Here is a 23,593-nt window from a genome sequence, read left to right on the forward strand (position 1 = left end):
TTTTCAGAAACAAGCTTAATGTTTTGATGTAGAGAACGATTTTAGATGTAAAAAGAATTCAGGCAACTCACCTGATCTCGCAAATACAGTACGACCAGGTGGCAACGCTCCGTTGTGCGCGCGGTCACCGCTGAATATGATACTGCTCGATTGACCGTTTGATCACGTTCAACGCCACTAAACAAACCAAACAATGCAACTAGGATTCATCAAACGGCCCTTTTTCCTCCTCGGAATTCCCATAGCTTGCAGACCCTGCAACCCATTTTTGTACCCGTCTCCCTCCACATGGCCGGCGGCGACAGCGTACAACGGCAAGGTCAGGACCGAGGAGAGAGAAACAAAGCCCGGTCGGCCCATACGTAGAGACGACGCACCAGACGGTCCCAGCGTAGCTGCCACGGCGACCAATCCCTGCAGCCTCTAACCGGTAGCTGCACACTCCTACTGTCTGGTGTCTGCTGATGCTCCCCTCTGAAAAAGACGGGGGTGGGAGAACGGAGAAGCCCACCAAAACAACTCAAAACCCAACGGTCACTCCTCCCCCTTCGCCTCTCTTCTTTTAATCCTTTACGCCTCTCACCGTCGCATGCACCCCCACAAGGATCCAGCCATGCCATGTCCGAGCTGTTCCTCTCGTCGCACGCCACAAGTGTAGTTAGTGATAGTAGCAGCGAGCGGCTTCGTCGGCGTCTCTGCGTGCGTAGTCGCCGCCTCCCTCGCGCGCTTCTTGGCTAACCTGTAGCGTAGTGACAGCAGGAGCGTTTGTCGACCGGGGATGGCGAGAGGTGGTGCCGGAGCGGCTGAGGAGGAGGAGGAGAGGGACGTGAGCGAGGCACTGACCGCGGACTCGGCCGACGACGAGGGCCGCCGCGGGAGCAGCTCCAGCGCCAGCTCCGAGGCCGCCTCCAGCGTGTCCTACTCCCCGCCCGACGAGTGGCAGAAGGTCGCCATCAAGACCTGCGTGCCTGACGTCACAGTCATGGCCGAGCCGGCCGGGAAGGAGAAGCCGCCGCGCGGCGGGGACACTGCCGAGAAGCACAGAGCCTCAGGTAATCCTTGCTTTTTGGAGCGAGCGATTAATTTTGATTCGGAGTGGCCAATCTCACCATCTCGTTCAAATATTGCCAGAGATGGAGATGATGAAGGAGAGGTTCTCGAAGCTGCTGCTGGGTGAGGACATGTCCGGGAGCGGCAAGGGCGTCTGCACCGCGCTCGCCATCTCCAATGCCATAACCAACCTCTGTGGTACCTGACGAGCTGCACTTCCTTTCGACTTGTGTTATCATGGACCAAAATTACTTTAATGGAGTTAACTCTTTTTGCAGCGACGATGTTCGGGCAGCTCTGGAGGCTGGAGCCGCTGCTGCCGGAGAAGAAGGCCATGTGGCGGCAACAGATGGATTGGCTGCTCTGCGTCAGCGACCACATCGTCGAGCTGGTACCCACATGGCAGACGTTCCCGGATGGGACTAGGGTGGAGGTAACTGAAACCTAGCACCAATTAAATGGAGTACAATCTCAAATTAACTTATGCAGCAAATTACACTCTCGAACCAAAGGGAGTACACTCTCAAATTGATGACGAGAACTAATGTTCGTTAGGAAATAAACTATGATATATATGATCAAACAGATGCATGAATATAGGGACGAGCATATGTCCTCATGTCCTGACGATGTAGGACCAGTAATAAAAATCTAACTACAACTCTTTTCCTAACCACCTAATTTAAACCTAAGTCTATCTGAAACCGACTTGGTACACATATCCCAACAGTAGCCGTGTGGTTTCTCACGAGCAAAAGCAGCGTCCGGCGTCCTACCGAAGTGTACTTAAGCGCAAAATCCTTGGTGATTTGAATTTTAGTTGTGCAGGGCCGCAGCAAAGAGCCATTGAATACGTACTTAGCCGTTTGATACCTAATCTAGTGTATTAAAAGGGACAGTTGGGCGCGTGATGCTCTGAGGTCCAAAGAGTAAAGTGCACATCAATGTGTTGTCCGTTTGGTAGGTCACTTTTGCGCGTTTCATCAAAATTCACGAATTCAAATGCTTGTCCATTTTGCTAGCTGCACCTGTTTAACTACCACGAGATGCACTAAAAGATCAAAGCCAGAGTTTCGCTGATTAAATTTTCTTTTTTGTTGCAATAATTGTTTAATGTCTGATTGAATTATGAAATAGTTGCTGGCCGCTTGTAGATTGCAGTACGTGGTTTTATCCCTGAAAAAAAAGATAATTCTGATGCGAGCAGTGTTAACTCAGTAGTTTACCAATTTTCAGATCATGACAAGCAGGCCACGGTCTGATCTGTCCATCAATTTGCCGGCACTTCGGAAGCTAGACCACATGCTCCTCGTGAGTTCGATCGACACCCATGTCAATTCTTCTATTAAACCGAGGAACAATTCGTGACAAACCCTTCGTGTTCAGGAAATCCTGGAGAGCTTCAGAGACTCTGAATTCTGGTACGTGGATCAGGGCATCTGCGCGCCGGACTGCGACGGCTCCGCGCCGTTCCTGAGGACGTTCCACCGCCGCGACGATAAGTGGTGGCTCCCAGTGCCCCGCGTGCCCCCCGGCGGCCTCGGCGAGGCCACGCGGAGGCAGGTCGAGCATAGGCGCGACTGCGCCAACCAGATCTTGAAAGCCGCCATGGCCATCAACAGCAACGCCTTGGCCGAGATGGACGTCCCCGACTCCTACCTCGACTCGCTGCCAAAGGTGTGCATCACTCAGCGATGGCAATGTCTGAATATTCTCACGTACAAATTTGTGCATTTCTTGATGCTGACATGATTCTCTCTTCGATCAACGTTTGATGTCAGAATGGACGTGCGACGCTGGGCGACGTCATATACCGCTACATCACATCGGACCAGTTCTCCCCGGATTGCCTCCTCGACTGCCTCGACCTTTCGTCGGAGTACAAGGCGCTGGAGATCGCCAACCGCGTCGAGGCCTCCGTCTACGTGTGGCGCCCAAGGGACGCCGCGAAACCGGCAAGCCGCGCGGGCGCCAAATCGTCCTGGGGCATTGTGAAGGACATGATAATGGACACGGAGAAGAGAGACCTGCTCGCCGAGCGCGCCGACGGCCTCTTGATATCCCTGAAGCAACGGTTCCCTCGGCTCACACAGACGAGCTTGCACATGAGCAAGATTCAGTACAACAGGGTTTGTGAATCCCTTGCAGATCTTTGTTCGACAAGCATCTTTTTATGCATTGGTGTAGCATTTTTCTGATGGATCGGCGAACATTGTACAGGACGTGGGGAAATCAATCCTTGAGAGCTACTCAAGGGTTCTGGAGAGCCTGGCCTCCAACATCATCGCACGGATCGACGACCTGCTCAACGTCGACGAGCTGAGCAAGCAGTCCGACCACCTCCCCGCCGGCGGCGCGGAGGGTAAGATCGCCTGCAAGATCAACAGCAGCAAGGCCATGGTGCCGTCGCCGTACCCGGTGGTGCCCGCCTCGGGCACGCCGTACGCGAATGCGTACTCCACGCCGAGCTTCTCGCCGGCGCAGCTGTCGAGCCCATCCAAAATCGAGAGGGCCCTGCTGATCGACCGCCGGTCGCACCACGGCAGGGGGACCGGCGCCAAGAGAACGACATCGTCGACGGCTGGCCGCGCGGGCGTGGAGGTCGTCAAGGGGGTGGTGGTCAGCAGCCCCTTGTTCGACGTCCCGATGGCCGCAGCAGAGCTGTGAAGATCCAGGCCAGGCTCTGGGTTCAGATGAGGTCGCCGGACTCCGCCTCTCTGTGTACACTTCACCTCGTATCGGCGTGGTCGTGCGCGCGCGCGCGCCTGATTTGTCGCAGCGTGTTGTACTTAGCATAGGAGGGCGATTTGTCTTGCCGTTTGCCGCCCTCCGTTTGTAGTGTGTGCCTGGCACGGTGTCTTGTAGAAGACTTGTTGCGACTTGCGAGCGCTAAGATAGTTTTTAAATCCGATGTTCATCGGATCAATGCGTGGCGTCGCAGGGCAATGTGTCCTGCCTCGCATCAATCATCCTAGAGTTGCTACAACGCTTGAAGCCCATTAGTCATTTCTCCCTTTCGTATACCAAGTCCACGTGGGCCTCAGCAATCACCTTACCTCCCTCGGCTGAAACCCCAAAAGGCGGAAGGCCCAAGGCCCCTGACCTATTCGCCCGTGCCGGCAATCAGCCCACGGTTTCTCTCCCCGCCACACCGATTTTTTTATTTATATATTTCTATTTTTTAATATTTAAAAAACACGATTATTTTAAAATATAGACTATTATATTTTGTTAGATGGGCATCTTACTGCTGCCCATTCAACGGGTGATATCTTACTGTCACCCGACACTTTATAAGATCCATAATACAACAATTAAAAATGGTTATCGTACCGTACAGTTAACATGTCACGTGACCACGAGCGAAGCCTTTTGCTAGAGCACTCAAAAAGGACAAATACTTTTCCACTGCTAGGTTTTTTCAGTATGCCAAAGTCCAAAAGCACAAGATGTCGCCTGTATGATGCATGCATGTATGCAAAAGTCTAAAAGCTTTCTCGGTATACACGCAACAGCAAAAGTCCATTTTCAGTATAAAAAGATGTTGCCCATTCATTGTTGAATGGACGGTACATTTTCCAGTAGGTTTAGCAAAGGTGTCAGCTCTTACAACGGATGATAATAAAGATGTTGCCTGTTGATCGATGATAAATTGACGTGTACATCACGTCAACAATTTTTTACCATTATACTATGTATCTCACAAGTTGTCGTCTGTTAGATGGACAATAACAAATTGTTACCAATCCAACAGACGTACCCTACCTGTGTAATATTTTAAAATAATTATGTATTTTTGTAAATGTTAAAAAAATGAAAATATATAAATAAAAAAATTCCCGCCGCACCTAGCAAACCAGTATTAGCTATGAAGACCGTGAGTCCGTAACGCACCGCACGCTCGTCGGTGGCGGCGGCGCCAGTCTCGCTGCGGCCGCACACGCCCCCGCGTGGTCTCTCAAGTCAGAGCACCCGCCGCCGACGGCTCCAGCCCGTTGCGCGGACGGGGCGGCGGCAGTGTCAGCGCTCCAGCTCACGCACTTCTGCAGCGCCCAGGCAACCAACTCAGCGAGCCGTCCGTTCTCCACGGTGCGCCATGGTACAGCCGCGTGCGCGGTTGCGCCCAACGGCGGCCGGCAACGCCTCTTCCTAGTTCCTACACGCGTCAGCCTGGTGCCGAGGCGCGCGGGGTTCGGGCGCGCAGCACCACCGAGCTCGTGTCGACCGCGCGCAGGCGAGTTTTGGGTGCCGCCGCCCATGAGCGCGGCCTAACGAAATTCAGCCGCTCGGTTGCTCTGTTATCTTCTTACCAGATGAAATTGCAGGAAAGCAAAATCCTCTCCTCGCAAATGAGCAAGAGTTTTGAAGGAGTCCTATAAACGAAATCCTCTTGAATAAGCATAATAGGAACAAGGCCACAAGGGACAAACGGAATCCACTTGAGTAAACACACGGTACATATAGCAGGTGATCCTGCGAGTTGCTACTCTTTGGCAACTGTTTATGAAACTACTTCCTACTGCTCTAACAGTCCATCAGTGTTGCAACTAAAATCACAGGGACAAACGGAGAAAAGGAAAAATGAGAAGGCACTACCGACATCTGTCCAGGTGAGATGATGCATCTAAATACTGCCTCCACCGACAGAACGGATGTGGTTGCAACTTCCAACTATGATTTCCGATACCTGACGGCTCATGTCAACAGTTCAACACTATAGCGAACCAAGCTCAGCTCCATTCCTTTTATTCCTGCGACAAACAACCGAGTAAAATGTGAATAAATGATGAAGCAGCTAGCCAATGACACGGAATTGTATGTAACACAGGTAGCAGATTAATACCGATCATAGCAAGTACAAGACACCATATGGTTAGGTATTCGGAAATCAGAATAGCTTAAGCACCTATGTGTCACCGTCAGCACTACATTTTATAGATGATCTGAAGTTTTCCAAAATCGCAAAAAATAGAAATGAATACGTACAATCTGCTTAGATATTTTACAATGATCAGTTATACTCCCGATTTCTGTTTCTAGTAATGAAGCGCCTGATAAACTATGATTGTGACTTGTGAGTTAATACAAGGTTCCAAAAGCTTCGGGGAGTAACCATTGTCGCAACCTCCTGTCATGGTAACAATGAGGTGAAATGCCAAAACCTCACATTTGGCCAATTGTATGTACTTCTTAGAAGCAATACCCCTTAAATAAGGGCTTGCGAAAGATTAAAACACCTCCCTGCTACTGCTTTCCCTAAAAAGAAACTACTTCTCAGCCTCTTAAATATAAGATAGCACTAGCTACAACTGTATTATTTCTTCCTATGAGTAGTGATCCAACAATTAATCCCTGCAGCTCCACGGTCCATTCTAATGAGATATCACAATGTACGAAAAAAATCTATTTGTTTCCAAGGCTAAAGGGGAATGTATGAGATGACATGCTATGCTAGGAGGTGATTGATGGTGATCCAACTTGTTCTTGGCTCTAGTTAATCAAAGTTTTCGCTTCATGACAGTGAACTATTTTGTCTTACCGCCATCGTTGTCAGCCTTCACTACTGTGAAATCATGCGCACAGACGATTCGACATCTGACGAATAATTCTTGAGCAGATTTTAGTTAATAAATATTTATTTACAATGGGACTGGGATAATGACACACATAAAGAAAGATATGCTTCGAAGTTCTTAATGTTTGTAAAGGATATCTACACCGAACAGATGATCAAGGGCAGTATGCTCAGAGACAGAAAAACTGAATGATGCTGCCAGCAAGACGTTGCTCAAAATAGGGGTGAAATAAATTGAGTGACGCCAATGATGCAAGCATAACTTACACATCATATGTTTGCAATGGAAAGCACCAACTGAAACAACTGAAACAATCAAATATGAATCACTACGTTTCTGTTGTATACCTTGTTCACAAAAGGAGAGTCCTCGGCAGATTATTCAGTAATACAGTGAACCTGACAACATAATCTAGTCAGTGCACATACATTCATGTACTCAAGATAATATCTATACGTGCAATAATGCCATACCTTGCCACCAATCACCTCTAGTAGCAAGAGAGCCATCCGGATTGTCATCCTTATACTGGATTTGACAATGCAAAATAAACATAAAATGTAACTGATCTAAAAGATCTGTATTATTATAGAACATTGTCTACCTACATTTCTTGGGGGTTCATTGGGCTGCTGTTGTGGAGAGCTGCCATAGAATTCCCGACCGCCGTAATGCACGGAAGAGCCAAAATAAGGGGATTCTGATGACTCATTTGGATAAACATGTTTTCCATCCTTGTATGCGGTGCGGCCTTGGGATTTTCCATCTGGAAGATGCATTAAACTTTATCAGTTAATTCGCCCATGTATCATAATTCGCATATCAAACATGATACGAAACCTATAACAAGGGTCCAGGGAACATAGCTACAATGATCGATGCACCTTTTGCAGCTTGACTGGCCTATAAGAAAGTGGAGTGGCGCACAAGAGCGCACTCACTTGGCCAGAATCCTATAATTTTTATTTCGGCTGAACTCATCCCTCTTTTATCTTGTTCTACTTAATTATAAACTGAACCTTAATTGCATAGCAATATCAAATAGGCATGAGATTCCACAACTACCTGAAGTGCCAACGCCATTCTGCCCTCTGGTGCTCGCCTTGTTCAGCATCACATACAAGTCCGCCTGCTTTGCGTCTCTCGCAGTTCCCTTGCAGATAAAACAAGAACAACAACGTCACAACCATACCCAAACAGGATTTCGTAGAAACCTCTAACTGTTCGATCACAAAAATTACCGCCTAAAAGTTACAGAATCGAACTTATTAGAGAAAACAACATGGAATTATTACTACAAATCAGACAGTAACGGAATTCGCATCACTAGTTCAACAAATGGACGACAAAGATGTCGTGGACTGTCGCGAATAGAGGAGGGTGGGGGGGGGGGGGGGTAAAGGTGACGCGAAGAGGCGGTACCGCAGGCGGCGCGGAGAAGACGGCGCTGAAGTAATCGTTGGCCGGCGGCGGCGCGGCTCTGGCTCCGGCGGGGGCGGGCTGCGACTTCTTCTTGGCCTCCATGTCCACGGGAGATGGAGCCGTGAACAGGCGGAGAAAGATAGGGCACGTGAAGTGGTCGTTGTAGGCGGCGGCGCGGAGGAAACAGTTGGTGGCTCTCGCCTCGTGGCGTCCTGCTCCGGCCTCCACCTGTGACTGCATTTAAGGGCCTCGACGGAGCAGCCCGGTTTTGTTATTTCCAAGATCTTGAGGGGGCCGGTGGGGAAAGTGTATTTTGCTCCCGACCCCATGCCATCGGAGAATTTACAGGGACAGGTCCCGTAGAAGATCATATTTCTCTCTCTCTCTTTCTCTGCAAAGATCGAAGATCAGAATTAAGTAACATTTAATTTTTTGAAAAGTGAATTCAAGTAACATTGGTTTTCTTTTAGAACTTCACTCATATAAAGGCTATTTCAAAGATCTTGAGGGAGATGGATAAGAAAATTCAGCATGCCTTTTTGCTCTCACCCCCTAGACCAGCAGAGAATTCGAGGGGAAATCCCATTGGGATTTAAATTCAAGTAACTTGACTTTATTTTACAACTTTAGCTATAATGAAATATAAATAAGTAAAACTTATCAATCAAAGAAAGGATGGTGTATAACATCTAAATGAGTTATGTAGTTCAAATTGGAAAATAAAAAATGCGAAACAGGGTAGGCATTGACTATTGAATCAAAGCTATTTGCTACTTTGGTAGATACATCCAACAAAGATACTAAATAGCATTGGTAAACGTCACAATAGTGGTAGCGTGGTATAAACACTACCAATACAAGGTAGTGGTCAAAAATAGCGGATTGGAATTTAGCAGCCGCTATAACGCTCGTAAGATTGCTTTAGCGGCCACTATTAGTCATGGTAGCGGTCCATCCTTAACCTCTTTAAATTTTTAATTTTTAATATTAAACTTTCGTTATCTTATTAACTTGTTGTATGTATCAGTTATGCTTCTCAACTCTAAATTAGTTGATTAATATATTTTGTATGATTTTTATTATGGGAGAAAGTCATGACATATACACCATTATATAAAAATAGATATTTTGCAAATACCACTATTGAAACTTAGTGACCGCTATATCACCCACCATGTGCTACCCTGATGTAAATCCACTACAACCCCGCTATTTGCTATTTATTACTTTGCATCCAACAAGAGCAAACTTCACTAAATATTTTGCTCCCTATTCCCCTCAAATTTGAACCTGCTTCTTATTTCTCTTGCTATCACCATCCTCTCCCTTCCAGGGTTCACAAATGCGTGCGAGACTCAAAATTTGAACCCTAGCGCATTTGTCTAATATTGCGAATATCGGTTAAAATTCGAAGAATTCGGTGAGAATGCAACCGAAATTTGTATTTTTTTGAATTTGTATTCAAATTCGACCGATATGCTTCAGTTTTGAAAATGCGACTGAGCTCGAGTTGATGCATATCAGTCGATATTCGCGCATTTCATTCGTATTTGCAAACCCTGCTCCCTTCTTGATTTTCAATTAATCCCCCACCCTCGAACCTTGGATGTGGCTGCAATGTGTGATGAAGGCAGCATTGCGTGTAAGGAGAGAGAAGATGGTGACCATAAGAGGGTGTTGTGATGAAGTTAAAGGCAAGTAGGGAACAATAGAAGGTCAAGGCTAAGAGGAGAGATGGCATAGCTGCGGCTTGACCATGAGACAATGGCAACCGAAGGCAAGAGCTTAACAATGAGGATAATGCGAGTTAAGACCTTTGTGGGGCATTGTTATCTTCAACATTGTCAGCGCCAACTTCATGACCTCTAAAATCCACAACCATTGAGATAACCCTAAAATAAATCATGAAATTTCATAAACTTGCTGGTACACATTATATTGAGAATCTGTTGTAACTCATGAAATATGTTAGAAAATCAATGAAGCTTACCTAGTTGAAACTTCTAGAAATTCAAGCTTAATAAATTATGCAAACAGTATATCGCGTTGTTATAGTTTCATTATACGAGAGCATAATTCCCAAGCAAAGAAGTCATAGTCTAAAAAATGTGCCGTCAAGTGTTGATATTGATTGTATCTATGTTCTAGAATATGTAATTTTGATATATGAAAAATTATACAAGTAAATTAACATAAAAAATATATACTACATACTATCATAAACCTACCGAATACTAAAGTAGTGTGCTAGTGTTGACTCTATTTTTTTGCGGTTAGTGTTTTATTTACTTCATAAGGGGCAAAGGAAATGATAACAATTCAAAGAAAAATAAAGCATCTCTTCGTCATGTAAACTATGTACCGTATACACAAATAATACATACTTATATATCAGTGATACAAGGAGGATGGGGAGGATGTGGGTTTCGATAAATTCATACCTGGGAAACACATTTTTGCTGCATTGCTTTTTGTCCTAATTAACTAAACATGTTTAAGGTGGTTAGTCCGAAACAATAGACTAGAGAACTATCTATTACATTAAGAAGAAGAAGAGCTCGACCGACTAACAAACTACACAAACACTTGTTTTTAAAGAAAACTGAGCTCAAAACCACAACACCGTGGGCGAACTTAGCTAGCTAAACTAGACCAAAAATACCACATCCACCTGATCATCTATCAGCTAAACTAGGCCTCAGGCTAGCTTAAACAAATCCAGTTTTGTTTATACTCAGGGGAGCTTCATTGCATAAAGCTGAATGGCAGATGACCCATAACCCATGAGTGGTTAGAGCTGTGGTGTCTTCTGCCTCATTTTGGAGATCTTTTCCGGCAATCCTTAGGGGAATCGTGTCATTTCTTCGTTAAATTCCCACAGGGGAAAGAATCTTGCATTTTAAACCTACTATCACTTTCGTAGAAAAAATTCATATTCACTTGCATTGTCGACCATGGCTTCATCATGGACACTGACAACTGCACTTGCGAATGCACGTGTTGATTGAATAGGATAGAACCATATCGCTTCGCTTCGATCTCTATAGCATTTTACATTCTTCAACGTATCCAGAAAAAAGAGAAGCTTCCATATCAAAGACAGAAGCTTCGTTCTAGGAGCATCAGCACGCCCATGCCACTGGCCACTAGCGTTTAGCACGCCAGTGGCAAGATGCCCGTTCGTTTCATCTGGAACCAAGACTCACACAAGAAGGCATCAGCAGCTGCAAGTTATCCACCTTCACTGACCACTCCGGCAGCATCGATGCAGTGCCGTGCCGGCGTCTTTGTTCCGGTCCAAAATGCTCGGCAAGATGGCCAACTGGAACCGAGCTATTCACCGGATAAACTCGCTGCACCAGTACCACTACTGAAGATATTATCACAAGTGGCGAAGTGGACCCCCCGGGGTTTGCAGACATGAGACGCGCGCGCCAATAATTAAGCGCGCCGAGCTCGTCCTTATCTCACCACCATTTCCTTTACAGGTCGATCGATCTCATTTATAAGTAAGGGTGTGTTTGATTCACGAGATAAGTAGGGTTAGAGAGGTGATCTTTGATTTTTTTAATAGCAGGAATAGAATCATCCCTCGTAAAGAATATCCCTTCTAAAGAATATTCTCTCAATATATTGGATGAAGCTATCCTTTCAAATTTGTGAGACGAAACCATCCACCTTTACTAATTATATCTATTAGTAAAATGATTAGTGATATTAATATGTTTGTATTACTTATTAAGTATATATTACTATGAGATTAGAATCTGTAAGGGTTAATGTACTAATTAATGATAATTAATGAGCTAATTAGAGTATGATTATAGTTAATTAACATATTTTATTGTTAATTAGTAATGACTATGGTAAAAATAATATTAATAGTGTTAGTGTATTATTAATAATAATTATTTAAAATTAAAAGATATAATTAGCTAATGATTCTCGTCCCCGTTCGTTCTCATAAAAATACAAAGTATCATCCCATCCATCTAAAAAAGAATCATTCAATCCTTAAAAACAACCCCATCCTATTCTGCTTCGTAATCAAACACACCTAAGAGGGGCAGGGTCGAGCTCAGGGCGATGGATGATGTGCCAGTGATGCCTCTTGCCGCGGCCTTTTTTTATCCGCTTGCCGTCAAAGGCGACCGCAGGGTGAGCCCGACGAGTGCAAAAGGCGTGTGCAGATTTGGACCCAGCGAACGATCCGTCTCTATCCTCCCGTGCCGGCGGTTTGACACGAACAGGCGAGGCACGCAGGCCCCACGAGGAAATAAGGAAGGGTGGAGAAGGATCGGATCCGTCGCCCGATCAATATCTGGCTCTATACATAGATCTCGGCTGGTACAAGGATAAGCTACTTTATGCCCCAGCGTGTTATCCTGATATGCTACGCACCCTGCACCCGACGGTCGACGCGCTCGCGCTCGGTGGGTGGGTGGGTGGGTGGGTGGTAGCTGACGGCTGACGCGCGCGCGCGCAAGTGTCGGCGTTAGCGTCACCGGGTGAGCCAAGGATAAGCGAAGCACGGCACGGCACGGCACGGCGCGCCGAATCCGCCGATGTTGGCCGGGCGTCCTGTCCCTTGGCTGCTTGAGGGGGCGAGTTAGCAAAGCTCATCGGCGATTGGTGAGGTGGGCTTGGGGGGACTTCCGGTCAGCAGTGCCCGTCTTTGATGGGTCGACTTCGGCAAGCAGCAGTCAGGATCGAGCTTGGGAACGAACTTTGGAAGCCAGTTGATCAAGAGCCCAAAAGTTTCAGACTCTCGTATTGCTGCCGTGTGTTAGTTATTGATCTCAGCGTGACCCCAAATGATTCATCCGAGTCCTAAGGGGACCAACGGGCCCACCATGCGTTGTGATCGGTGGTGAAACCGTTTTTTTCAATCGCGAGGTGCACACTGCCAAAGTTAAAAAGGGGAAATCGGCCATCTCATTGCAGGATTGATCACTCTCGAGTTTAGTCTAACCCTAATACTCTAAAACCATAAAACTGATCCTAAAAGCACTATCACGATCCGAAAGCCATCACCGACGGCTACTCCGACGATCACCTACACGCATCGACTATATCTACACACGATTTCACCAAAGTACTGTACCCTGTGGCAGCTCTACGTCCATCCGTGAATACCTCAACAGATGGCATCTCCTAAATCCTAATCAAGGTCAGACCCACCTAATTCACATTAAGGTTATTCATGTGATTAGGTTAGAATTAAGTCATACATCGTGGTCCCGAACTGGCGATAGATAGGTTGAACTCTTCGACAAGCTATCGTAGGATGTTCTTCGTGACGCCAGCTGAGCCCTGGGGCTGCTCTCACCCTTCTCGCTCTGAAGTGTCTATTTAGCATAGCTTTAACTCTAAAATTCATACTAAATTTAAAGTTTGTATAATAAAATAAAATAATTTAAACTTTTATTTTTAATCCAAAATAAAAATAAAATAGCTCAACTAAATATCCTCTATCTATTTATAGCTTTATATCCAAAATTTTTTAGAGCTAGATTTGACCGGTTTCAATAAATTTAGGATTTTTTAAGCTAGATTTGATCAGCTTTAATAAATCTTGTCAACACGTTGGTTGTCCTAGTTATGCGTTGCTTCCACAGTTATTCAACCGTGAGGAAACTTGTGGTTCTTCAGGCCTCCGTTTCTATTATTCTCTCTCTAGGTTTTGTGTATTGGTGGACCTTCGCATTGTCTAGCTCGCATGCTAATTTTAAAGCTTTAGCGTGTCAAGTACAGTCAGCTCTTCACTTGCCTGCGGTGTTGTGTTGTGCTGTGCGCGAGTGCTAGCCTGCTGTTTGGTGTTGTGCTAGTGGGCAATTTGCCTCTCTAGCTACGTGATCAAGTGGGGTTTCTTCCTGAGATGTGTTCTCTTGTGCAGGACGGCGTTTATATCTTTTTTCCTCGTTCCTGTTATCTCCTTATTTATTTATATAGTTGGCAGCTCTCTTATCATATTGTTTAAAAACAACTGTGCAAAAGAGAGTGACACGATGAGAAGGTAAAAATAAAATGAACAAAAAAAAAGGAGAGAAGTCAGCATTGGGCCGACTGGGCTTAAAACAGGCCTGATAAAACGGCCGGCTCTCGAAATGCTCTGGGCCTACATTTTTGTTCCTGAGCCTTCATCGAAGAGAGTTTCTTGGGCCATCTCAAATAGATTTTCCTCTCTATGTTCACTGAATTAGTAATGCACAATGCCAGTGTAACACCCTCCACAAAGGCAGAAACATTCACAATCTCAACAATGCACAAGCTTTTACAGAAACACCACTCCTCTGCCATGGGGAAGCAATGTTTGCGTCATCTAATCCATGCAACTTATTAACCTCAAGAAACAGAAGGGGCACCAGTCACCGTAGTATCGTGGCATCGTTGCCTCCAAGAAATGCACAATGTACGAACATAAACACCGAACAAATCCATTCTGCATGAACAGCAGTGCCCTGTGGCCATGACGGAACCGGATATGGTAAATGGCGGAAAGTTCTTGCCTTTGTTACAAAGCTTGCTGGGAGGAAGGTTCTAGAGTGGGAGATATAGAGGAAGAAGAAGTCTAGAGGTAAAAAGATGCACAATAGCATAGGAGGATGAGGAAAAAGGGAGTCGGTTCGGGTCTATTCTGTTCTATCCCCTTTTTCTGATGGTGTTCCCTTTCTTTTGTATCCGTTACTTGTCTCGTCCGGTTGGATTGCCTCGTGGGCCAAGCCCAGTACGTGACATTACTCTCTCCTTAAATTGTGGTTGCTCCCAAGCTACTACCATCACCTCGCCAGGATCCCATTGGATTTGGATTCTCTAATCACCAGCGCATAGGTGCTCGACGTCAGACTTGAGTAGCTCGGCGAACATCTCGGTGTAGATGTGCTCCCGGAATGCGATGACATCACAACCGACGTGCTCCTTGACCTAGAATGCCAGCGACACACACACATTCTTCACGATCGACGGTGTGCTAGTGTCCTCCCATTCCTCGATGCCGTCGTAGTACACCGTGTCCTTCTCATTGAAGCCATTGACGTAGGCGACGATGCTTTCTCCGTAGGTGGACGGCAGCATTCTAGCGAGACAGTACAACATCCGGTTCATGAGTAGGATCCTCTGCGTGCCTGATCTGCCAATGAACTTGTGCGGGCTAAGGAAGACCGCATTATAGCTGTCCATCTTGCCGAACCTCATGTTGATCTCCACGTAGGTCCTGTTGGCATCAAAGTTGATAATGTGGGTGTCGGTGAGCATGCTAGTGACATTGCTGCATGACGGTAAGGCACCCAACATGGGTCGGTCTGCGCACTCGGGTGAGCTCAACACGCGACGGAGCATGGCGAGGTCGATGAGCCCATCGAAGCCCGTGTCGACCACGATGACGTCCACCAGGCTTTGCCGCCATGATAGCAGGTTGAGATGGTGCTCGTAGGGCCCATGAACATGACCCACCACTCCTCTATGATGTCGAAGTACCCAACCAGGCCATTCATGAAGGCGAAACGAGTCACCTCGTAGTCCGTGATGAAGATATCAGACACCTGGTACCTGCCGACATCTCCCATCACGGGAATCTTGGCACCCGCATCCACCCCAGCGCTGATGTTGTTTGGCCACTGGATCCTCGAGTCCTCCTTGGTGATGGGCACTGCGTTGGCAACTTTGCGGAACACATGGGGGTTGATGATAGGAAAGCGGGTTGAGTTGTGAGAAGCAGATAACCGGGAGGGACGTGTGTCCGCAGATGTCGACAACGCAGATGCCGGTCATGCAGATCAGTGTGACAGACTGAGGAAGCTCGCCGTGCGCGTGGAACTTGACCATGAGCCCGTTGAGCGCGGTGATGTCGGCGTCGGCGTCGACACATTTCCTAGAATGGTTGGTGGGTGTCGACGGCGCTTGGTGCGGGGTTGGTGACAGAATCGTGGTGGCATCATATGCCTCCATGAACTCCCTGAAGCGAAACACCCTGCACTTGGGCGAGTTCTCCTGCTCGCTTACCAGCTCCTCTACCTGCGCAATGTGGCACTCCGTCACTGGCATGATTAGCGTTGACACCATCGAGTTGGGAACCACGCGGAGTTCCATGCTCTGCAGTAGCCTATTGGTGACGTTCTCCATTTGGCGCTCGAAGTTGGTGACGAACGCGCCGGGGAAGGGTTGCATGACGATCCAACCGCCCCTGTACTTGGCCCGGAGCTCGCTAACATCGCCATGGGAGAGCACCATGAGAAGATGGCGGTCGTAGTTGGTAGGAGGCCCAGTGTTAGGCTCGGGTCCGTGCATGGCGTGTAGTAGTTCATGTTCATCTGCGTCTCGCCCTCTCCGTTATTAGAGTTGGGCAGCGGAGGAGCATGATGTTGGTGTTCCCAGTCGGAGCAAGCATGATGGCGTGGATGCATATGGCACATGTGTCACCGGAAGAGATGGGGAGACGCTGGAGGATATGGGGATAACGTTTTGGAGATGGCACTGAACATCCCCAGGGTCATCGACGTAGAACTGGTGGTGGACGCACTGAAGAGGTTGGTTGTGCTTGCGGGAGAAGACGCGGAATCAATGGATGTAGAGGACGCTACCGGAGACGAGACGAGTCCTATGATGTTGTTCATTGTGGCCATTATCTTTGTGCGGTGCTCGGCCCTCCTCAAATGAACCTCATCCATCAATTGCATGAGCTACTACTGGAGCTTCTCTTTCCTCACGTCAGACATGGCAGCCCACTCCTCCTCCTAACTCATAGCGGGTGGCTTGTTGGTTGTGATACCAATTGTTACGAACCTTGCTGGGAAGAAGGTTCTAAAGGGGAGATCTAGAGGAAGAAAAAGAAGTCTAGAGATAGAAGATGCACAATAGTAGAGGAAGATGGGGAAAAGGGAGCTAGTTCGGGTCTATTCTCTTCCATCCTTTTTCTGGTGGTGTTCCCTTCTTTTTTATCCATCCCTTGCCTCGTCTGGTTGGTTTGCCTCAGGTCAAGCCCAGTACACGACAACCTTGCAGCCAAGTACGCTCGCCCGCACGCATTTGACGTGCTCCTTCCACCTCCCTGGGTCCGACCGCGACGGGAATGAAGGCCGCATGCATTTATAGCATGCACTCACTACTGGATAAAGACTCATCCTGACCCCTCATCTCTAACGATTCAAGTAGAACCATTTGAGATTACATATTCTCTAATGGTTGGTAAAGAAGCCCGTTTAGGATATGGCTAGAAGCAACGAACTGTTATACGAACAATCATAGATGAGTGAGAACAACAATATTCAAACATATATGCATATCCTATTAAAACAAAAAAGGTTTTGTGATCTGATGGTAGGTGGGCTTACGTAAAGGCTAAAGATCTCGAGTTCAATTCTTGCTAGCACCTAGCAAGTGTGGATTTTAGTTTTATAGATTAGATGCACTCATATCTGAACCGATAGATGAGTTAATCAACCATTATAGATGAGTTTTTTTTAAACCGTTACAGATGACGTTTTCTCTGGTAGCGACGACCCGGCCGTGATCTCACGGTCTCGTGCTCCTGGTCGTGGTCGGCACCGCGCGCGTGCGGTCTGAACCGCGACGATGCGTTTCGGGTCCCCATCGCCCGCCGCGAGGACGCGATCGAGGTGACACGAACACTAGCGGAGGATCTCATCTCATGTCAGGCGACGCTACCCGTCACCACCCACCGCTCCCGCCGGCGCGCGCCACCTGCCATTGTAATGAGATGAGAGCGAGCTCTACTCGATACCAAACCCCCCGCCCAGCTCCCGTCGGTTTCATCGGTCCGGTGACGTCGACCTCGTCCTCGCTCGCCACCGGGTTTTCCCGCGACGTGACCCCGGAGAACGAAAGGAGGGAAAGGGAATTAAAGATGCAGCAGCCCCATCGACCGATCCGTCCGTGTCTACCAGCCTGATCTGCCGGCTGCAAATTGGTTCCGTCCCTCGGCAGGTGAGGCATGCGCATGACATAGATCAGAGAGTAATAATATATGAAAAATGTATATGATCCGTGCTTCGGTGGAAATTGAGCGACGCCTGATCCATGCTGCAAATTGGGTTTGTGAAAGAGCATGCAGCGATCAACTAGATATATATCGTGCTTTTCTACGTTCACGATGGTTAGGCAAGTTGGCTCAAAGTATGTCGCAGCAGCTGGGCATGTGTTGACGTGTAAAAGTGCCGCGCCAAATGATAAGCATATTGTGTGTAAATTCTTGGACTGAAAATCCCAGCCTAAATCGGATGTTACGATCAGACCAATCGAATGTTCCGATCAATATATCCCGCGGGTAGCGTCTAAGTAAACCTTAGTCGTGGTGCCATACCTTTCGTCGTCACCCACACTCGGAAGGAACCTCGTTAGAGAGTAGATGGCCGGTGGCTTGTTTTTGATCGTCGAGATCAAGAACAAGAAGCAATGGAGGTTGAAAAAGAGAACTAAGGAAAAAGAGGTAAAAACGAAAGATAAAGTAAATTGTGTTTGTTCGATTAGATTTTGGATGATCTCAATCGATAATAGCCCTTTATATTTATAGGGAGGAGTGGTCTTACCCCGTTTTAAATTGGAATCTATCAAAACACGTTTTTAAATCTGACTCCATCTCTTCAAAAAATCCAGATCTGTATCAAATTGGATGTTTTGATACTCGCGATCGAATGTTCTGATACATTCCAGAAGGTCTGGTTTTTTCAAACTTATATCTCTCGGCTTGAAAAAAAATTTAATTGGATGTTCTAATCCAATCGAAAGGTTCGATTTTTTAACACAAACCTCTTGGTTTAGACAAAAATATTTAATCGGATATTCCGATATGTTGAAACTCGCAACTTCGAGAATGAACACCGAATGTTTCGGTGGGAACAAAATTTTGAACATCGAAACATTCGAAGAGTCCAAACAGGCTGAAAACCTTGCAAAACTCATTGCACTAACCTATTCTACCCACCGGATATTTGAGTGAAAACATGACCAAAGCACAGGAACATCCGACATTCATAAAAAATCTTAGCAATGCTATTTTTTGCCATCAACACATGCCCCCTTGTTTTTGGTCAAGCTTGCTTACCAAAAACACATCATCTTCCTTTCTATCATTTTTAGGGCGATGATCAAAATATCGGCCATGAATATTCCTTAGAACGATTGTAACTAACACATCGGCCATGTTTCTTTAAGCATCCTGCCACACATTAGGATAATTTTTTTTTCAAGTACCATCTGTTAATAGCTATAGGTAATTTATCTCCTTGCAAGGTTTCTAACATATAAAGATTTCTAGGGATGATACTTACCATTATGTACAGACCTTCCCAACTTGGAGGCTATTTACCGAACTTGTTATCCTTTGATCCGATAGGCAAGATAGTCTTCCACACATGATTCTTAATTTGAAATGACTTTGCTTTTACCTTCTTATTGTAGGCTTTAGCTACTCTCAACTTGTCTTTCTCAATCCCCTTTAAAGCCTCTAACCTTTCATCCGTCACTTCATCAATCATGTCTAGCATTATATCATAATAATCCATGACTGACAAGTTATTTTGCTTGACCAATCTTAAGGCATCAAGATTCACTTCAAAGGGTAATACAATCTCTTGCCTATAAACAAGTTCATACGGTATTACTTTAGTGGCTTCATGTCTAGATATGCGGTGTGCCACAAAGCCTCCGATAGAATTTCATGCCATCTCCTAGGGTGTTCCTCTATCTTTTTATTGATAAGCTTAATTAAAATCTTATTACTAGACTCGGTCTAACCATTAACCTGAGCATAACATGAAGATAAATTGAGAAGTTTAATTTTCAATTACTCAGAAAATTCGCGTATTTGATGTGACATGAATGAAGTAATTTGATCCCGTAGTTAAAGTCTACGGAATACCAAATCTATGAACAATATGCTTCAATATAAAATTAATCACCTCCTTATGCGTCATGTTCTCAAGAGGAGCAACTTCAGCCCATTTGGTAAAGTAATCCGTTGCAACCATGATGAAGCGATTACCCTTAGATGATGGAGGATATATTTGATCGATGCAATTCAAGCGTCATCCTCAGAACGATCATGGTTTGATAATAGTATGCATCATAGCAGCAGGAACAAATTGAATATCACCAAACTTCTGGTATGCCTCACATCCCTTATAATACTTGAAGCAATCATTAAGTATAGTAGGTTAATAAAAATCAGCTTTTTTTAATAACCACTTTATCTTACGATTTGATTTATGTGTGTCATATAAGACCTCATGTACCTCTCCCATAGTAACTCTTGCTTCATCCGAATCCAAGCATTTAAGAAGCAAATCATTCAACAATGTATATTTAAAGGCTTATCACCAAAACTTCATATCAAAACTTTTGCTTGGAACTTTTAAGTAATCAATTAAAGGATTTCTCCAATCCTTATATTCAGCTGCTTCAGCCTTTTCTTCTATTAGAGAAAATTCTTGTTCAGCTATACAATAATCAACACTTTCAAGCATCGACCTTTTAATCATAAAGAATTTACCTCTATTAATCATTTGCTCTAAAATTATCATCTCTAGACACATGATTAATAGCAAAATCATCCAATTTTGCAATGATGTCTAGACATTTATCATGATATCTATTTAGTGTTCCATCAAAATATTGATAATTACCGAAAATTTGCTGCACTACTAGCAATGAATCACTTAAAGCTTTTATATTCTTTACATCCATGAAAACTTAAAATTTCTAACCATAACAAGAGAGATTCATACTAGGCTTTTTTGTTGGTACAAAAATAATCTAGATGACAAGATGTTTCAAAAACATCACCTCCATATGATTTGAAAATAAGATTAACACCTTGTCCAACCCTACCAGCCAAGCCATCAAAATAAAGCTTCCATGGTTTAATAGATATATAGCCAACTTTTAAATCATGCTTATCATCAATAAAATTAGCTACAATTTGACCTTTAATATATTTCAAAGATTCATAAGCCAAATCATACTTTATAAGTGCATAACCCCATTTAGCAATTCTACCACTTAAAATTGGCATTTGCAACATATATTTAACAACATCAGCTTGACATGCTACTACACAAGTACTAGATAGCAAATAATGCCTTAACTTTGTGCAAGCATAATACAACGACAAGCATAAATTTTCAATAAAGATATACCTCATCTCCACTTCCAAAAGATATCAGCTCAAGTAAGTGATTGCATGCTCTTTGCCATCAATTTTTTGTATCAAAACAGTACCAATCACATTCTCTCACGTAGCAACATGTAACCAAAAAGGCAATTTGGCTTTAGACATCCGAAGCACCAGAGGTGTAGACAAATATTTCTTGATTCCATCAAATACAAACTGCTGTTCTGCCGCCAAGTAAATTCGATCTCATTCTTTAACCGAAGTATAGGTGTACAAGCACTAACTTTCACGTACAAGTTCAATATAAATGTCCTCAAGTAATTTACCTTACCCTAGAATTTCTGCATATCCCTTTTACATTTAGGTGCTTGAACCTTTTGTATAACCTCTATTTTAGTAGAATCTATCTCTATGTCTTTCTCATGTATTATAAAATCTAAAAAACTCTCAACTGACACACTAAAAGAACATTTGAGTGGGTTCATTTTCAGACAATACCAACGCATCCTTTCAAAGGCTAAACATAAATCGACTAAATGAGAATAATTGCTATCCAATTTAAACACTATGTCATCAATATACACTTCTAGTATAACACCAAGCAAATCATGAAAATTAAATTCATAACCCTTTGATAAGTAGCATCGACATTTTTCAATCCAAATGTTATGACTACCCATTCAAATAAACTAACAAAACCAGGACATTGAAAAGTCATTTTAGATAAATCCTCTTCAGCCATAAAAATTTGATTATAAGTAGCATGACTATCAATAAAACTAATTATTTTATATCCTGAAGCATCATTAATTAACATGTTGGCTATAGGCATAGGATATTCATATTTAGGTGTAGCTTTATTCAAATCTCTAAAATCGATGCAAATTCAAAACTTACAGCTGCTCTTCTTCTCAACTGGGACGATATTAGAGATCCAATCCCCAAACCTGCATGGCTTAATAAATTCAGTTTTCAACAATCGGTCTATCTCTTCTTTAATCCAATCATAAATGTTAGGATTCAATATCCTAGGTGGTTGTTTATAAGGCATAAACCTTGCTTTAATAGGCAACCGATGTTCTAACAACTCTCGGTTAAGTCCTGACATTTCATGATACTCTCAAGCAAAACAATCAATGTATTCTCTAAACAATTCGATTACTTTAGCCTTATAATCGGCTTCATATTTTTGTTTACAAACTTAAACCTTGCTATAGTACCATTACCTATAACAACCACTTCTATGGATCGGCCTACGAAAATCCTTGACCCAACTTATCTAATTCATCTAAATCCTCAATAGTTTCACAAATATCATTTTTATTTGATTTATATTGCTCTGTACGCTTTTTTAACCATTCTAAATTATTATCTCTATTCATTAATTCATTATCACCTTTACTAAGCTTCTTGCAAATTGAGTATGTTTTCAAATTAACTGCAGCTTCACCATCAATAAGCATTCTTGAAATCGGCTTCCCATTGATATAGCCTTTCATATATAACGGCTTCAAGTGCCGATCCATCTCCTTTGGCTTTAAAAAATAGCTTCTTTTGGCCCCCAATCTAATTGAGCTACTTCACCTTCATCCATAGCACAAAATTATGAAGGTAACATAAAAATCATATTGATATCCATACCTTCGGTTGGTGAAGTATTATTAGTATGCGCTGTGAATCACCATAATCAAGCAATTCCTCATATTCCTTATCATCTTGCATGGTCACGACGTTGTTGTTGATGAAAGAGCTGTTGCTGGAGATGTTATAGTATCTAGCTTTGGTCTCCACATTTGCTTTACGAGTTGCATTTGTTTCACCTCATTGAAGGTATCATCTTGTAAATTTTCAGCTTGTTGCTCCATCGAATCTTAATTGTGTAACCGTTGCAATCTTATTTTCTTTGTGTGAGATAAATCCGAGGGACACCACTTCATCTGTAGGTATTTAGAAAACAACTTGCTACTACTTGCTTCATGATCATTGGGCTTTGAATCAATTTGTACAATATTAGGCACATATTTAGACTTGACCGGATTATCACCAAAGATAATCAATCTTTTGCCAAACTCCTCGGCAACCACTTTCATTGGAACAATTTTAATAATGTCATCATCAGTAGTCCTTTTCTTATCAGCATTAGAATCTAAATTTTGAGTAGAAATACTACTTCCTTTGACCCAGTATACTTTCTTCACAACTCTAGCATGTTGAACATCACTAGACCGATTTGTATGCTCCAATCGGTCATGGATATGGTGTGATATTCTTTAAAACATCAGCCTTTGTGGTGCTACCTATCCTGGATGAAAATGAGAAAATTGCATAGGAAGAGGGTGCATCCATATACCGTTATAACCCTATGTTGGGCAATGAGGGAATGACATAGGAGGGGGCGCCCATGGACATGGTGACAGAC

General features: G+C 44.4%; 2 protein-coding genes across 3 annotated transcripts; one reads left to right on the forward strand and one right to left on the reverse strand.

Moving 5' to 3' along the window:
• LOC133884839 (rop guanine nucleotide exchange factor 7-like) lies at positions 1 to 3,976 on the forward strand. The gene is made up of 7 exons (XM_062324408.1): positions 1 to 1,052; positions 1,132 to 1,248; positions 1,329 to 1,483; positions 2,287 to 2,361; positions 2,437 to 2,727; positions 2,832 to 3,179; positions 3,271 to 3,976. The coding sequence occupies exons 1-7, from the start codon at positions 779 to 781 to the stop codon at positions 3,715 to 3,717; spliced, it is 1,707 nt and encodes a 568-aa protein (XP_062180392.1). The 5' UTR covers positions 1 to 778; the 3' UTR covers positions 3,718 to 3,976.
• A 1,496-nt stretch (positions 3,977 to 5,472) lies between these two features.
• On the reverse strand, positions 5,473 to 8,273 carry LOC133884840 (uncharacterized). 2 transcript variants are annotated; one of them, XM_062324410.1, is made up of 6 exons: positions 8,049 to 8,273; positions 7,692 to 7,779; positions 7,235 to 7,392; positions 7,100 to 7,154; positions 6,974 to 7,024; positions 5,473 to 5,801 (listed from the first exon to the last, which is right to left on the reverse strand). In XM_062324410.1, the coding sequence occupies exons 1-5, from the start codon at positions 8,148 to 8,150 to the stop codon at positions 7,008 to 7,010; spliced, it is 420 nt and encodes a 139-aa protein (XP_062180394.1). In that variant the 5' UTR covers positions 8,151 to 8,273; the 3' UTR covers positions 5,473 to 5,801; positions 6,974 to 7,007. The 2 variants fall into 2 exon arrangements, with proteins under 2 accessions (XP_062180394.1, XP_062180393.1); XM_062324409.1 differs by having other exon boundaries at positions 7,689 to 7,779.
• Positions 8,274 to 23,593: the final 15,320 nt, after the last annotated feature.

The sequence above is a fragment of the Phragmites australis genome, chromosome 11 (assembly GCF_958298935.1).
Source record: "Phragmites australis chromosome 11, lpPhrAust1.1, whole genome shotgun sequence".
Classification (NCBI taxonomy): Eukaryota; Viridiplantae; Streptophyta; class Magnoliopsida; order Poales; family Poaceae; genus Phragmites; species Phragmites australis.